This window comes from Lathyrus oleraceus, chromosome 6, assembly GCF_024323335.1.
Source record: "Lathyrus oleraceus cultivar Zhongwan6 chromosome 6, CAAS_Psat_ZW6_1.0, whole genome shotgun sequence".
Classification (NCBI taxonomy): domain Eukaryota; kingdom Viridiplantae; phylum Streptophyta; class Magnoliopsida; order Fabales; family Fabaceae; genus Lathyrus; species Lathyrus oleraceus.
The window spans coordinates 81,597,975-81,615,148 of record NC_066584.1 but is presented as its reverse complement, the minus strand read 5'-3'; the positions used below and the strand labels follow the sequence as shown (position 1 = coordinate 81,615,148).

Sequence of the window (17,174 nt, the reverse complement as noted above, 5' to 3'; positions counted from 1 at the left end):
TCTTTAAGTTTTTCCATGAAAAGATCACTAAGATGGATGCAAGAGCATAAAATTAGTTAGGTTTAAGGTTTGTGTTCTTAACTATTTATTTGAGAAAAATCATTTATTTATCTAACTTTTTTTATCAATCCTTTTTTTATATCATAAACAATTCATGCGAGGTAAAACCATTGAGAATATAGTCGCATCCAACATTTGATTTGGCCTAAATATCAAGGATTCGAAGATCTAACATATGATCTTCATGGACTAATTAATTTTTATTTTAATATTCTGTATAAACAATATAATATTATGGGTAAAATTATAGTTTGTAAACAAATTATTTTATTAATATTTTGTGTAAATAATGTAATAAGTTTTAATTAAAAAAAAGTAATCTATCTTACCCCTCTGTTTTGTGGATAAATTGAGAGGTATGAGGCGTTGTTTTTGATAATAATAAAAATGCAGATGTTGGGGTTCGATCCCATGATCAGATAACTTTACCCCTCAGTTTTTCATTAACCGAGGTGTTAAGTGACATCTTTTCATGTCACCCTTCGTTATGTCGTCTCGGTAGCCAATGTTACATCTCTTTCGCGGGCGACGTTAAAACCGTTATTTGTAGTAGTGCATACACATTATGTATCGACCCATACCACATATGTATTGATCCATCGAAGGTAGAATTGTTATTTTGAAAAATCCTTCAGTATGTATTGACTCATAGATATGATGTATCGACTCATTTACCTGTTTTTCATAGAAAATCAATTCCTTCAGTATGTATTGACCCATAGACTTGATGTATCGACCAATAAACTTGTTTTTCCATAAAAAAATCATATTTTTGACTTGTAGTGGCCTATCTAATCTAATTTTAAGTGTCCTATTATGATAAAGCACATATAGACATAAACAATAAGATCCAATGTATACAAAATATTAAGTATCCTAGTTTTGACATCATTCAAAATATATCTAAGAGGATAATGCACTTGCATACTCCCCCTTTTTTGATGATGGAAAAACATATGAAGCATTTGGTGTCTTGATCATAGCTCCCCCGGAATATGTGCATTAGACATTTGTTCCTTGCATGAACTTCTCCCCCTTTAACAATATCAAAAAGAGGCAAAGCAACTAAGCGTGAGAAGTATCATGGAAAATTTATAATAACATATAAATCACTCAGAGGTATTGCAAAGATAAAAGATTAAATTATAATGTGATCTCATATAGAATTACGTCAAATTGAAACAATGCATAAACATAAATACACAACCAAGTCAGACAAAAGAGATAAAATCCATTACAAATTTGTCATAAGATGGTCACAATAGAACAACATAATAAACATAAAAACATGAAAACAGAAATGCATGCAAAAATGACACTTTTCATGTAGGAATAAGTAAAGAACATGCTCTAACACTAATAACATAAAAAATACTTCAAATATGAAGAAACAATAGCATGAAATATATATGATGATGAAATCAAACATGATGTCACTGTAAGCATATAGATTGAAAAACTCTGGATAATCAATGAAATTTTTGAAAGTGAACAAATATAAAATTTATCATATAATGTTGGAACACAAACATGCAATCAAATACTAGGGGTCATAGATAAGCAACATATCATATAAAAAATTAATAACAAAAAGATAATTGAGAATAATATTACCTCATAAGATGATATACAGAGGATACAGTCAAATGAAATAAAACTTTCGAATGAAGGTTAAAACAAATGGAAAGAGTGAATGCAACAAAATATGTTAGGCAGGAATTGAGATATCGAGAATGCCCAATTCCCAACAAATATTGAAAAATGGCTCAGTCGCAAGAGGTTTTGTGAAAATATCAGCAAGTTGATTTTTACTATCAACATACTAAAAAATGACATCGCCGTTTTTGATATGGTCGCGTAGGAAATGGTGACGTATATCAATATATTTAGTACAATAATGTAGCACTGGATTTTTGGTTAGGTTAAACGCACTAGTATTATTGCACATTATCAGAATATATTGAAGTTTAATATCAAAGTCAAGTAGTTATTGTTTGAGCCATAAAATTTAAGCACAATAACTATCGGCTGAGACGTATTCCTCCTTGGTAGTTGACAAAGCAACATAAACTTGCTTCTTGATATGCCAACTAACTAAGGAATTTGGAAATATGTGGCAAGTTCCATTAGTACTTTTCCTATCCGATTTGCAACCGACAAAATCAGAATCAGAGTAACCAATCTAACCATAATCGCTACCTTTGGAAAACCAAAGCCCATACTTAGATGTACTATGAATGTATCTAAGGATGCATTTTACAACTTTTAAATGTGATTCCTAAGGAGTGGATTGATATTGAGCGCATATGCACACACTAAACATAATGTTAGGCCTGGATGCAATAAGATATAAGAGTGATTTGATCATACCTCTATACCTCTTGACGCCAACATCCTTACCATTTTCATTTATGTCCAAGTTCCTGTTTGTCGGCATTGGAGTATTAAATGAATTCGCATCAACCATTCTGAAGCGTTTAAGAAACTCTTGATAGTATTTTGTTTGACAATCAAACGTCCCTCCTTTGAGTTGCTTGATTTGAAGTCCTAGAAAGTAATTCAACTCACCCATTAGACTAATCTCAAATTCGCCATGCATAAGCTTTGAAAACTCTTTGACCAATTGCGTGTTATTAGAACCAAATATGATGTCATCAACATAAATTTGAACTAGAAGATAATCTTTTCCTTGATGTTTAATGGAAAGTGTTATATCTACCTTCCCTATAAAGTATCCTAGATCAATTAAGAACTTACTAAGCCGCTCATACCAAGCCTTAGGGGCTTGTTTGAGACCATACAAAGCTCGTTTTAGTTTAAAAACATGATTATGATACTAATGATTTTCAAAACTGAGAGGTTGTGAAACATACACTTCCTCATTTATATAAACATTAAGGAAAGCACTTTTCACATCCATTTGAAATAATTTGAAATCTTTAGAACATGCATATGCTAGTAAAAGGCTTATACACTAAAGCGGGCAACTGGAGCATAAGTTTCATCATAATCTATTCCCTCATCTTGGTTATATCCTAGAGCCACTAGTCGGGCCTTATTCCTAGTTATCACTCTATTTTCGTCTAATTTATTTCTAAAAACCCACTTAGTGCCAATAGTTTCATGATATCGTGGAGGTGGAACAAGGTCCCACACATCATTTCTTTTAAATTGATTTAGATAATCTTGCATGGCCATAAGCAATGCTCATCAACTAAGTCATCTTTTGCGTTTTTAGGTTCAACTTGTGAAACGAATGCAAAGTGATAACTAAAATTAGTTATCTTAGAGTGTGTTGTCACACCTTTGGTGATGTCTCCAAGAACGTTGTTGATTGGATGGTCCTTTAAAGACATCCAAGTCAAAGGAAGATCATCCAATTTAGTTGGACTCTCATCCTTCTCCTTTTTAGAATTGTCATATTCTTCCTCATCAGGTTTCACCGCTTCAGGTTGATCAATTCCTTTTTCGGTGTCTTTGAGTATGTTTTTGAAGATACACCTACATCATGAAAATAAATACCTTTCCCGATATTTTTCAGATAAGATTCATTAAAAGTAACATGCACAGATTCCTCGAACAGTAAGTAATACCTGATTATACACTCTATAGGCTTTGCTTGATTGCGAGTATTCAAGAAAGATACCTTCGTCAGCTTTTGCATCAAACTTCCCAAGGTTATCCTTACCATTATTTAAGACAAAACATTTTCATCTGAAGACATGAAGATGTGATAAATTTGGTTTTCTACCTTTTAAAATTTCATAAGATGTTTTGTTCAAAACAAGACGAATAAGTATCCTATTTAAAACATAACATGTCGTACTAATAACATCGGCCCAAAAATATTTTGGTTGACTACTCTCATTGATAATAGTTCTTGCCAACTCCTCTAAAATTCTGTTTTTGCGCTCCATAACACCATTTTTCTATGGAGTTCTTGGAGCGGAAAAATTATGGTCAATGTCATATTTAACCTACAAGATCAAACAAGAGTGATAGGTACCCAATTTTCATTGGGTCTTTGAGAGTGAGTGGAAATATTGTTGCATTTGGGCAATCATTGGAATACACCTTTAGGAACCAAATATGTCATAAATTTGCATTTAGCAATGGTATGGCCTTTTTTACAACAATAGTGACAAGTCAAATGATGATAAGAGTGACTTTCATTATTAGATTCCCTTACAACAAAATTGTACTTCTTGTATGACACATTTAAAGATATTTTAAATTTTATAGGATTAATAGCGAAGGTAACTTTTGGTTCTAAAGCCTTGTCCAATTTGGCTTTTAGAGTAATAATCTCTTTTTGCCAAATGTGACAAGTCCCACAACCAAATCAAGAAGGTTTATCTTCCTCAACATCAACTTTTGAAGCCTCTAACATGGTTTGCTTAAGAGCTTCCATTTTCTTTTTAGTTTCTAAAACTTTGGCTTCTAGCCAACATTTTAAAAGAATCTACGACTTCACCATATAGATTTTCAAAAGCTATTTGTAATTCAGAATAAGAAATTTTATCAATAGGTTCATATTTATAATGACTTACATTTTTCTTCTTATGATGATGGGCCATAAGACAAAAGTTTGCCTTTTCATCACTTTCACTTGAGCTACCTTCACTTGAAGATTTACTATCATTTTCCTAAGTTATGTATGCTCCTTTAGGCTTGCTAGACTTCTTGTATTGACCATTTCCTTTATCCTTCTTAAGTAATGGATAATTCGACTTATAATGACTGACTTTTCCATAATTAAAACATGAACCATTGGAATTTCCTTTCTTATTCTCATCTTGTTTTGAGGAGTTTGTTTGTCTTCTAAAATTGATGGGATTATTGTCATAATGCTTTAATCCATTTCTCTTAATGTACTTATGGCACCGTTTAACAAATAATCCCATTTTTTCATCATTCGAATTCTCATTATCACTAGTTCCACTATCATCTTACTCTTTTGTAGATGACCTATAACTATAAGCCATTAGAGCAATTGACTTCTTTTCCACCTCCTTTTTCTTGTTCTTATCTTTCTTAATCTTCTTCTCATGCTTCTCTAAGGAAATGAGCTCTTGCTCATGTTCTTTCAAGCTTACCAAACAAAGTAGTAGTGTCTAATCTCAATAGATTTTTAGCTTCCTTGGTGACGACCTTAGGTATCCATTCTCTATTAAGACATCTCAACATTTTGTTAGTAGCAGTTTCATTGGAAACCGACTTACTAACTGCATTCAAAAAATTTATAAGAGGAGTGAATCTCTTTTGCATATCGGTAATGGTTTCACCATGCTTCATATGAAAGAGTTCAAAGTATTAATTCTAGCTTGTTTAATTTTATTTGTATCCTCATGGGAAACTAGTAATGAGTCTCACATAGCCTTAGCAGTTTCTCAATGAGAAACACGGTAAATTCATTAACTCCTAAAGCGGAGATTAAAATATTCCCTGCTTTCCAATCACAACACCATTTTTCTCATCATCCGCATTCCATTGTGCTTCCGGTTTAGGTACAACCACACCACCCGCATTGATCATAGTAATTTTAAATGGACCATTTTGGATGAGGTTCCATACATTTATATCAATAGAATTGATATGGATACACATATAATCCTTCCAATAACCATAATTTTTTTCCATTGAAAACAAACGCTTTATTATACGTCCCTTTAGGTTCGGAAGCCGTAATCTAATAACCCATTTGAAGCACAAGATAAATCGATGCTCGTGATATCACTTATTAGATGAGGGCAACGATCTAGAGGGGGGGGGGGGTGAATAGATCACAAATAAAATTTTCTTCAATTAAAGTTTTGTTTTTGAAAATATTTACTAGGGCAAGCGAAAGCAATTATGGATCTACATTTGTCTATCCCGAACCGTTATTGGAAGAATATGATATGCGTTTAAACCATAACGAAATGTATGCCAGTGATGAGAAAGTAAATCAATGTGTTTTACAAAATAATCGGTTGAATAATGTCACACTTTGCAATCAATTTCCAATAAATTAGGAAACAAAAATTGACACAAACAATTTATCAAACACTTGGTGTGCAATAAACACCAATCTGATTTTCATTTGTGTTGAAGATATAAAAAAAGAATTGTAATAGTTTAGATTGCAATTATCCTTATAAAACAGTTTGAATTACTTCAACATAACCAGAATATTCAGTTTATCAAACTGTACACTAAATGTATTATCAAAATGAAAAGAGAGTGATATATATATATATATATATATATATATATATATATATATATATATATATATATATATATATATATATATATATATATATATATATATATATATATATATATATATATAATAGAGAGAGAGAGAGAGAGAGAGAGAGAGAGAGAGAGAGAGAGAGAGAGAGAGAGAGAGAGAGAGAGAGAGAGAGAGAGAGAGAGAGAGAGAGAGAGAGAGAGAGAGAGAGAGAGAGAACATCAAGATTTGTTTAGGCATTTCCCTAATTATCCTTACTATGGGTACATCTGCCCCCAATTCCAAATAGAATTCAGATATGTAATTAACCTTTACAAGAGTTATATACAAGAGAAAAAATAGCAACCCAAATCCTATGTTTGATGTTGATCCTAACTTCTTCTCTCCCTTGATATTAAGCAAGATCAAGTGCCCCAAGACTTCCAATTTGATCATCCATTTACCGCTACTCCTTTGACAGAACCCTCGTTCTTCAAAGCTTTTACTCGGCTGAATCCTCGTTACAAAAGCTTGTACAAAACCCCCCAAATCAATCCTTGATCTTGAAGGGAAAACCCTAACTGGTTTTTATCAATGAAACCCCCAAAGAATACTCAACCTAATTTGCTTACAACAATCCTAAATTGGACATTATCAGCATCATCTAGATGACACTCAACGAAAATGATTGTGTGTAATTGTTGAATGTATGAAGAGAAAAGGTTGAAGATGATGAGAAAATTCTTTGTCTATTCTTGGTTTCAATTTTGAGAATAGAGGCATGAATGCATATTTATATGTATGTGTGTGTGTAGAAAAATAACAAACAAAACAGATTTTTAACCAAAAAATACAAGTTTTGTAAAATAGAACAGAATATATTGACTCCAAACAAGTATGATTCAATACATAAGCCTAGGAGTCGACACATAGACTCTAGGAGTAGATACATTTAAGGAAGAACCATTTGCTTGCAAAAATCTTTAGCAGGAGTCTACTCCAAAAACGAGAGAGTCGACTCATACGTATTATGTATCGATCCACACCACCTATGTGTCGATACATTTAAGGCATGATTGTTATTTTGAAAAATATTTTAGTTGGAGTCGACTCCAAACACGGACGAGTCGACTCATACGCATTATGTATCGACCCATACCTCCTATGCATCGATACATTGAAGACCGAATTGTTATATTGACTCATAGATGTGATGTATCGACTCATAGAAATAAAATTCCTTCAGTATGTATTGAGCCATAGACTTGATGTATCGACCCATAGACCTTTTTTTCATGAAAAATCATAATTTCGACTTGTAATGGCCTATCTATTCTGATTTTAAGTGTCCTATTATGATAATGCACATCTAGACATAGACAATAAGATTCAATGCACACAAAATACTAAGTGTCCTATTTTTGACATAATTAAAAATACATCTAAGAGGATAATGCAGTCACAACTTATCTTCAAGGGGGGAGAAAAAGGAAGACTCGTTTCAAATTGAGGACATGAGTTTTTAAAATAATTTATCTTTGTATGTACCATAAAATTTTGAGACTTTTACATCTGCACCAATAGAAAATGGCCATGATTCTTTATCTGATCCTACTCCTGTTGTGAGTAAGGAACCTTGTGAATTTGAGCTTTCATTTTCTCTTGTAAAAACAATGAGAATCCTAAAAACAATGACAATGATGATCTAATTGAAATGACATAAAATAATGAGTCACTTCATGAAAAAATATTTAATTAGGAAACATGACTTGGAAAAGGAAGGTTTTTGTGGAAAAAAACACTATAAAGGAAGGGACAAGTCCACATCTCAACACTTCCAGGAATCTGAACCGGGGAACGATTAACCTCCTAACAAAATGAAAGGTAAGTTTATCTCTGTTTTTGAGAGTCGTATTTTGTATCCTGATATAGATGAACATGTTGCCATTAGAAAACATGTCAGATCTTGCACTAAACACCCCATGTCCAATTTTATGTCATATTCAAATTTGTCTTCATTTATGTCTGCTTTCACCTCAAAATTGTCTAGTGTAAAAAATGTACAGGTTTCTCTAGAAATTCCAAAGTGGAGGGAAGTTGTACTTCAAGTAATGAAAGCTCTTGAAAAGAACAAAACATCGAGTGTTACGTCTCTACCAGATGGTAAGAAAATAGTTGGATGCAAATGAGTGTTTATTGTGAAGTATAATTTATATGAGTCAATTGAAAGATGCAAGGATCGCTTGGTGGCTAAAGGATTTACTCGAACCTATGGTATAGACTACTCAGAGAAATTTTCTCATGTTGCAAAATTGAGCATTGTAAGAATTCTTTTATGTCTTGCTGCTAACCTAGATTGGCCCCTACATCAGTTAGATGTTAAGAATGCATTTCTTAATGGTGATCTAGAAGAAGAAGTATATATGGACATTCCTCCTGGATTTGAAAACAAATTTGGATCAAATGTACGCAAACTAAATAAGTCGTTGTATGGGTTAAAGCAGTCCCCTAGAGCTTGGTTTGAAAAATCACTCAGTCTATGGAGAAACAAGGGTACATCCAAGGACAGACTGATCAAACCTTGTTCACAAAGTTCTCCCATGATGGGAAAGTTGTTTTCCTAATTATTTATATTGATGATATTGTCCTTACTGGAGGCGGTACAACGTAAATGGCAATGGTAAAAGAGAAATCGGTAGTAGACTTTGAGATCAAGGACTTGGGATTCATGAGATATTTTCTAGGTATGGAAGTTTCCTGGTTAAAGAATGATATTGTGGTTTCAAAGTAGAAATATATTCTAGACTTATTGAAAGAAACAGGAATGACTGGATGTCATCCTGCATATACCTATATGGATCATAATGCTAAACTTTGGGGATAAGGTAATGTTCTTGTTGATACTTGAAAACAATAGAGATTGGTTGGGAAACTGATTTATTTGTCACACACTCGATCTAATATTGCTTTCTCAGTTAGTATAGTGATTCAGTTTATGCATTCTCCTTTCGAGGAACATCTTGAGACAACTTATAGGATACTGAGATATTTGAAGGGAAATCCTGGAAAAAAGGTTATTTTTTAAGAAGATTAGTGAAAGAAATGTGTTTATCTTCATCAATGTTGATAGAGCAGGTTCTGTCACAGATAGAAGATCAACCTTTGAATATTGTATCTATGTTTGGGGTAATCTTGTAACATGGAGGAGTAAGAAATAAAGAGTTTTAGCAAGGAGTGGTGTAGAAGTCGAGCTTAGACTTATGTCTCAAGGTATTTGTGAAGGATTATGGATCCTTAAGATCCTAGAAGAACTTAAGATGTAGATTGAGGTTCCATTGAAATTGTACTCTGATAGTAAAGTTGATATTAGCATAGCTCATAATCTAGTTCAACATGACAAAACCAAGCATATTGAGATTGATCAACACTTCATAAAGGAGAAGTTAGATGTTGGAATCATATGTCTACCTTTCGTGATTTCAAGTCAGCAAACTACATATATCTTGATCAAAAGTTTGGCAAGATCTACCTTTGAGCATTTGATAGACAAGTTATGCATGATAGATATCTATGCACCAACTTGAGAGGGGTGTTGAAAAATATTTTATTTTCGATTTTATTATTTCCTTTTATTTTCTTTTATTTTCCTTTATTCTCCATTAAGGAGAGAATCAAGTGTAATAATTGTATCTTCACTATATAAATCAACTTAAGGCTGTTGAATAAAATATAGCAACATTTTACCTATTATCTTTTGTATATATATATATATATATATATATATATATATATATATATATATATATATATATATATATATATATATATATATATATATATATATATATATATATGTGTGTGTGTGTCTGTGTGTGTGAGAGAGAAACACACATGCCCAAAGTCTTTAAAAATATTTTTCATGGAAGATTTTGAGGAAGCAACTTGCTGGTGTGCCACTTCAGGGTCTCCAAAATTTTGTTGTTTATCTTATTAATAAAAAGAATTTCTTCATATCCCTTATTTTCTAAAATTTGAAAGTGCAATTTTAGGTCTCATGGCAAATGTTTACATTTAAAGAGATTAAAAATCGTATTGTAGCATAAGCACTCAAAAACCTATGTGTTGGAATTGGTTTAAAATATACATGTTAGAAAAAAATTCTATATCCAATTAGTTGTATAAAGGAAGAGGCAGTCTAAAACTATATAAAAGATTCAAATTCTTTATTAAAAAATACACTAGTCAAAAATACTTTAAATTTATATTTGATTTTTTTTATTCTTTTATATGCTTGTGTTAGAGTGATCTGAACTATAATCAAATATTTAATTTAGAGGGGGTGGATGTATCAGGGTCTGACGAAGATTAAGAGTATATTATGTATTGTAATAATTTTTTCAATATTATTCTTTAGTTGTCATTTAAAAACCATCATGATTTTTTTTTCAATTTTAGAATTTTCACATTATATACTTGTATTATTGTATTTTTTTATTTTCTATATGCTGTTTTTTTTTCCAACACTATGCAAGAGATTTCTTATGAATTAGGATGCAAGTTATATGAAAGTTGAAGACTCCCCATTTCCCTATAGCTCTAAATATTTAGTGGCATGATTCACAAACTCTCATACCACATATTGTAATACTTATACATAACTGAGAAGAAAACAAGCAGTCTTCTGAGCTCTTTAAATTATGCACTGATCATAAAATATATATAGCTCAGACATTGTTCCAACCCTCTGATTCATCTCTTTTGGGATTCGTTTTGCATCCATGGAGCACAAAGTTACATGCTCTAACAGCCTCTTCTACTGTCAGATAGATCCAATTTCCCCCCATATCCTTCTGAAAGTGAGATTTGTTTAGTTTCTTCATCACCTCGCTTCCAGGGTTCACCAAAACAAGCTGCAATCATAGAAATGTTAAATGCTATAAGAAAGTTTTGGTTCATGATTAGTAAAAGACATGAGAGAGAGAGAGAGAACTACTTGCTGCTCTCTTCTTTCAGAAATCTTCTTAATCTCTTCAAGCATACTTATTCCACTTGTATCAATATTCCCAACAGCTGCCAATAAAATTGCATTGCAAGTTAGACTAGAAATTCTAACAACCATGTTTTGATTAATTACATTTTTTGTAAATATGATCTTATATTACTCACCACTCATATCCAATATAATATACTTCAAACTTGTCTCTCCTGTAGCTTTAATTCTGTCTTCCTCTTCATCAATCCATCTTGAGATTCTATAATCAATTAACAGTTTTCTTGTGTGTCAAGTTACTCTAAACCAAAAAATTTACATACTAAAGAGAAAAAAAATCCAAATTATCAGGTAGCTTAGCTTACCTTTCTCTTAAATAGCTTGCATTTGCAAAGTAAATCGGTGCGTCAATCTTTAGAATTAGAATTCCGGAAACACGGTTTGAATTCGGATAATGCTCAATGTTTCTGTATATTGCAGAATTCGGAATGTTTCCTAAAACAGATGTTCTTGGCCGTGCGATAAATAGCAGTAACCGAAGTACTGATACCACAATCTAAATGTCCATACCAAACAAAAAACACATTAGTTTCATAAACTTGTATATCAGACTCAGAAGTGTGAGAATAAAGGTTATTGATAATACATACTGCTATGACTAAGCCAATTTGAACACTGCCAAAGACAACACCGAAATATGCGCTAACGCAAACGACAAAGTCGAATTTGTCAATCTTCCACAAATGGATGGCTGCTTCATAATCTATAAGTCCAAGCATTGCAGACACAATTATGGCTGCTAGTACCACCAGAGGAGTGTAGTAGAACAAAGGTGTTAAAAATAACAGTGTCAACATGACAGCAATTGCCATCACAATGTTTGATGCTGCTGTTTTACATCCCGCGTTATAGTTCACGGCCGAACGCGAAAATGGTCCTGAAATAATCATCATTTGTCGTACCACATTTGTCATTAATTGATGAAGAAAAGTTACTTACATACATGTTTTTGTTTAGATTTGGTGATGATGTTCAGTTTACCTGTTGTGAGGTAGCAAGAGGTGAAAGAACCAACTATGTTCATGGTTCCAATAGCTATCATCTCTTTGTTGCCATCTATATGGTAATTTTTAAACATTGCAAAGCTTCTTCCCACAGCTATTCCTTCCTGCACAATGTTATATTATCAATATTTAACATTCAAGATCATGTTGAAATCTACCTTAAGCCACATCAGTAACTAGCTGTGCAGAGACATCAGATGATGCAGGGGCGCAGATTCGAACCCACATCAAGAGTTTTTGGGGAAGGACATGTGATATGATGTGCATTTAAGTAATTTTGTCTCTTTGACAGAATTTGACTTATATCTAATGAAGAGCACCATATAGAATCATTTGACAAAAAATGCAAATCGACCAATAATAGAGTTATTGCCTGAATAGCTTGTCTAGTTTATTTTTATTATTCTTTAGTTAAGGATGTGACATTTCAGAGTTGGTTTCTGTCTTTATTACTATTAGGAAATAAAGGAAGGAAAATTTGAGTTTCTTACCGCAAGAGCAATAATGCCAACAATAACTCCTGTTTTGATAGATGTGGTCATATAAGGAGACACGAATACCAAGTCTGTGACTGAGATTGGGTTTAGTCCTTTCTTCAATTCTCCAATCTGAAAAATGTGACAATTTGTCAATTAATAACATTATATGAGTTCAGTCGGTAACTGTTCAAGATATCAAATTACATGGTTGTGAGTTCGAATTTACTGACATCTTATTTATTTATTTATTTAAAAAAAAAAACTCAAATGAAAGATTTTTCAATTTCATAAAATAAAAAAAATGTGAACCGTATATATGTACTCATGTTTTAGAAAAATGAATGATTCTATGAATGTCCTACCATATAAAGAGTACTCATTGAATATGGATGGTATCGTTGTCGACCCAACAGCACTCAACAGTGTTTGGCTCTTTGCTGTGGGTGCGTTGTGACATAATAATATACAAATTAACTCTATTTATTTGATAAAATTATAAATAAGTTTAGTTGTTTTTAAAAAAAGAAAGAATAAAGTCATAATATGCAATATGATTGGAGAAATGGTGACTCACCACTTGAACGCCGTGATTTTCTGCATGAGTGAAATAAACCAGTAAACTTCCCAATATAACGGACGCTAACGGCGTCATTGCTGACACCCAAAAGAATTTTGGTTGTCTTTTACTCTGCATTAATCAATTAACAACACAAATTAACCAAGATAATAATTAATTAATTAATATCATTTACTATAGTTAATCGAAATAAATATGTGTTAATTTTTTTTTATGAATTTAGGATTATATCTGACTTACAAAGTATCTTGTGACAAGGAGAAAGAAAATGAAAACACATCCTAAAACAGCACTTTCCCATCTCCATTGATGAACTTGTGTAAAAACCGAACGCATAACTGATATAAGATCAGCACCATGGGTGAAATGTTCAAGACCTAGCATTGGTTTGAGTTGCTGCAGACAAACCACCGTGGCTGCTCCGCTCATGAACCCTACAATCGCCGCATGCGACAGAAAATCCACAATCAACCCTAACCTGCACCACCACCTCATGTATTAGAATTAACAAATTTTTTTTATCAAATAAAATAATTTAACTCATCAGCATCGATGATAAAAATAACGTCAGTTCAGTTGATAGTTCTGCAGAAACATCATATAAACAGATGCAGACGAAGAATGTGGAATGTGAAATAGGGTGAATCTTATTGCATAGTGCAAAGTGGCAAATATCTTTGTAGAAGACAAAACACATAATGGCACAAGATATTGTCATGCTTAGGATACTATATATATATATATTCTTACTTTTTTCATATTCCTATTATTTTATTTTTTTCCGTATCCAGTATCATATATACTAACGTATCATTTCAATAGTTGTATTTTAGTTTTACTTTATGACAACATAGTACCACACTTTTCAACTCATTACTATTTTTTAATGACCTTTAGAGGAGTAATAAGCTGTTAATGATTAGAATTTTTACCTGAAGAAACCCAACGAAGCTTGCAAAACACCGGCAAAGAATGTAGCTGTGAAAGCAAGGTGCAGATAAAGACTTGGATTTTGGTTTGGATTAACTTCCGTGGCCAACATGGAACCCATCAGAAGAGATCCAACTGCCACTGTCCCAACTGCCAAATCTCTTGAACTTCCCATCATAGCATAAATCAATGGTGGTATAAAGCTCGAATCTACACAAAAATTAATTTGGAATTTTAACACTGTTTGCGTGATCAGAACCGGATTGGAACCCTGAACTTCTAGTTAAGCCAGTGGTATAAGCATGTATGTGTTTTAGTTTTTTGAAGATTTTAATCATGCAACTTTCGCCCTAGTTCAAGTAGTTTAAACATGCTGATATGATGATGGAATTAGTTTTCAAAGCACATCTTATTAATTTTAGTAATTAGTTTATTTATTAAAACGAAATAAATTATAAAGTGAGAAACTAATACTTGTGGTACTCACATAATCCAAGAATTGGAGGAAGGTTGGCAAGTTTGGCATAGCTAATGCCTTGAGGAATAGCCAAACTAGCAATAGTGATTCCAGCTATGATATCAGATTTCAAGAACTGGAATGTGTAGTTTGGTGCCCATTCAAATATTGGAAATAAATATTGAAAACCAAGCACCAACTTTTTGGAAGCTGGCTGATTCTTAAACTTTCTCAATGGATCATCTGGAAAAAAAGTCTCTTTCATTGCATATTTCATAGACTTCAAAAATGGTTGTGGAGGTGGAATCTCTACGCGATGTTGAACATGAACATGGCTCTCATTAACGCTGTTCATGTTCATACCTGAACGAGGATAATCATAGTCCACGTTACCCATAATGTTCTCAAACTTTTATTATATTTGCAGAGGGTGTTTTTGTGAACAATGTTGACTAAGAGTAAGCAAGGTTGAAGTGAATGAGATAGGGATGAAGGAACAAAGAGAAGATAAATGAAAAGGATGAAGGGGGTGTTGAGAGTTGAGACACTATGGTTGTTCTTCATAACATGGCTTTATATAATGATTTTTATTAGCATTTTATATAAATAATAATATTTTAATTTTTTTAAAAAAAAATTTATGTAAGTAAAAAGAAAGAGGAGAGAGAATAATTAATTTGTGTGTTGAAATTTTGAGTGCGTGTGAGGGTCCCAAAGAAGTCATGGAATAAGGATAGATAGTGGGAAGGATACCCAAACATCCCACATTTGTATTCTTTGAATAGTATTGGGAATTTTGGATCTGCCACCTCGTGCTATATTAATTTAATTTAATTTAATTTTGTTCTTTGTAATAGGAATGAATCAGATAAAGTTTTATGATTTGTGTACCGAACAACAGGTGGAAGCAAAATCAATGAAGCTCACGTATCTTGATTTGAGCTTGTTTGGAAATTTATGGTTTCAATTTATTCAAATTTTGTCAAAATAGGTTATCCGATCTTAAACGAGTCGATTCGGGTGGATCTGGGTCTCTTATAGTTGGATAATTTTTTTGTCATAATATAGATTCAAAAATTATTATCTGAGTTCTTTATGTCGAAGTCCAAAATATCTTCAAAGGTATTCTCTCTTATTCTCTTATTGGCTCCAGCCTAACGTCGAAACTTCCGGCTAACAAATTTCCCCCCAAAAATGTCTTTTTCGACATAACGAAAAAATTGACATTTTTTGACAATCCAATTCGACGTCACAAACTGTTCATCTGCTATGATGTCACAATCATGATGACAACTTTTGAAAAACGTCTCCTCAAAACCCATGTGAGGATCTTTAGGTAATCATCACGCCTCTTAGCCCCTATAAAAATCGTGGTTATCCTTTAATTGCCACCGTTCATCATGGCCATCCAACTGACACGCGTCTCACTTTCTTTTCAACCATTAATGCTTAACAAAAAACTGCTTCTACTTCAGCAGCTTATAAATAGGTATATTCACCATTTTCCAACTTTTCATATTCTGAACTTCCTCAAAAACAATTTCTCCATTCTTCATCTTCCTCAAACCAAAAGCCCATTTTACTTCTTCTTTCAACCTTTCTGCAACAATGGCGTCATCCGCAAAAGCTACTGAGGAATCAACCAAGAACACAAAAGATTCTAAGAAATCCTAAGGTCTTCCTCTTCCTGACAAGATTTTAGGCCTAAACAATACGGGTAATCAACAATATGTTCTTGAGCCTCTTACTGAAGAACAAAGGAGAATTTTTCAATCACATGTATTGATCCCTATTTTTATCTCTGGAAAAACTCATGCAACGTTAAGACCATTATCAAATCCAAATGTTGATCATAATAAGCTCAAGGAATTTTTTCCAACCTACCATAGGTACAAACCCATGTCATGTGCTAAAAAACCTAAGGTTAGTGATGAAACCCATAATGAGGAAAACCCTAACCTAGATAATCAGGGCAACCCTTCGACCGACGAACCCATTAATCTAACGTATATGAATAGTGGTTTTAGGGTATTTCAATCCTGCCCTTTATTTAGGGATCCCTCTGATTATTTAGGTTGGTTAGAGAAGAAAAAATCCCAAGTCTGGAAAGAAATGGGTATTTTCGACTTAATACAACTGTCAAAAGTGGGACCTGGCTATTGCCAAACCATGTTAGTTTCTTCCCTATACTTTTGGGATAATAATCACCATACTTTTCACCTCCCCCGTGGAATGATGACACCTACACTTTTCGACATAGCTGCCATCACAAGGCTTAGACTCACTGGTGAAACTTATGATCCAGGTTTTTTGTCTAAAGACACCATTGGTTTCGAAACCTCTAGAGCCGCCTTTACCACACACATATCCTATTATCATGACCCAGATATTGACGAAGTCTCT

At 32.9% G+C, this 17,174-nt stretch overlaps 1 protein-coding gene across 1 annotated transcript; it reads right to left on the bottom strand.

Annotated features, from left to right (window-relative positions):
* Positions 1–10,816: 10,816 nt before the first annotated feature.
* Positions 10,817–15,335, bottom strand: LOC127093566 (sulfate transporter 3.1). The gene is made up of 11 exons (XM_051032517.1): positions 14,802–15,335; positions 14,317–14,524; positions 13,625–13,862; positions 13,382–13,495; positions 12,820–12,936; positions 12,306–12,432; positions 11,915–12,201; positions 11,630–11,820; positions 11,441–11,526; positions 11,268–11,344; positions 10,817–11,184 (listed from the first exon to the last, which is right to left on the bottom strand). Exons 1-11 carry the CDS (start codon positions 15,166–15,168, stop codon positions 10,999–11,001), a joined length of 1,998 nt encoding a protein of 665 aa, XP_050888474.1. The 5' UTR covers positions 15,169–15,335; the 3' UTR covers positions 10,817–10,998.
* Between the last annotated feature and the right edge of the window lie 1,839 nt (positions 15,336–17,174).

What these genes read in the sequence shown, in the direction of transcription:
- LOC127093566 (XM_051032517.1), bottom strand. Translation starts at nt 15,168, where the DNA reads ATGGGTAACGTGGACTATGATTATCCTCGTTCAGGTATGAACATGAAC. An exon ending in TTGGCATTATTGCTCTTGCG is followed by an intron (nt 12,433 to 12,819) that starts GTAAGAAACTCA and finishes AACATTGTGCAG; the next exon opens with GAAGGAATAGCTGTGGGAAG. An exon ending in TATTATATTGGATATGAGTG is followed by an intron (nt 11,345 to 11,440) that starts GTGAGTAATATA and finishes TTTTATTGGCAG; the next exon opens with CTGTTGGGAATATTGATACA.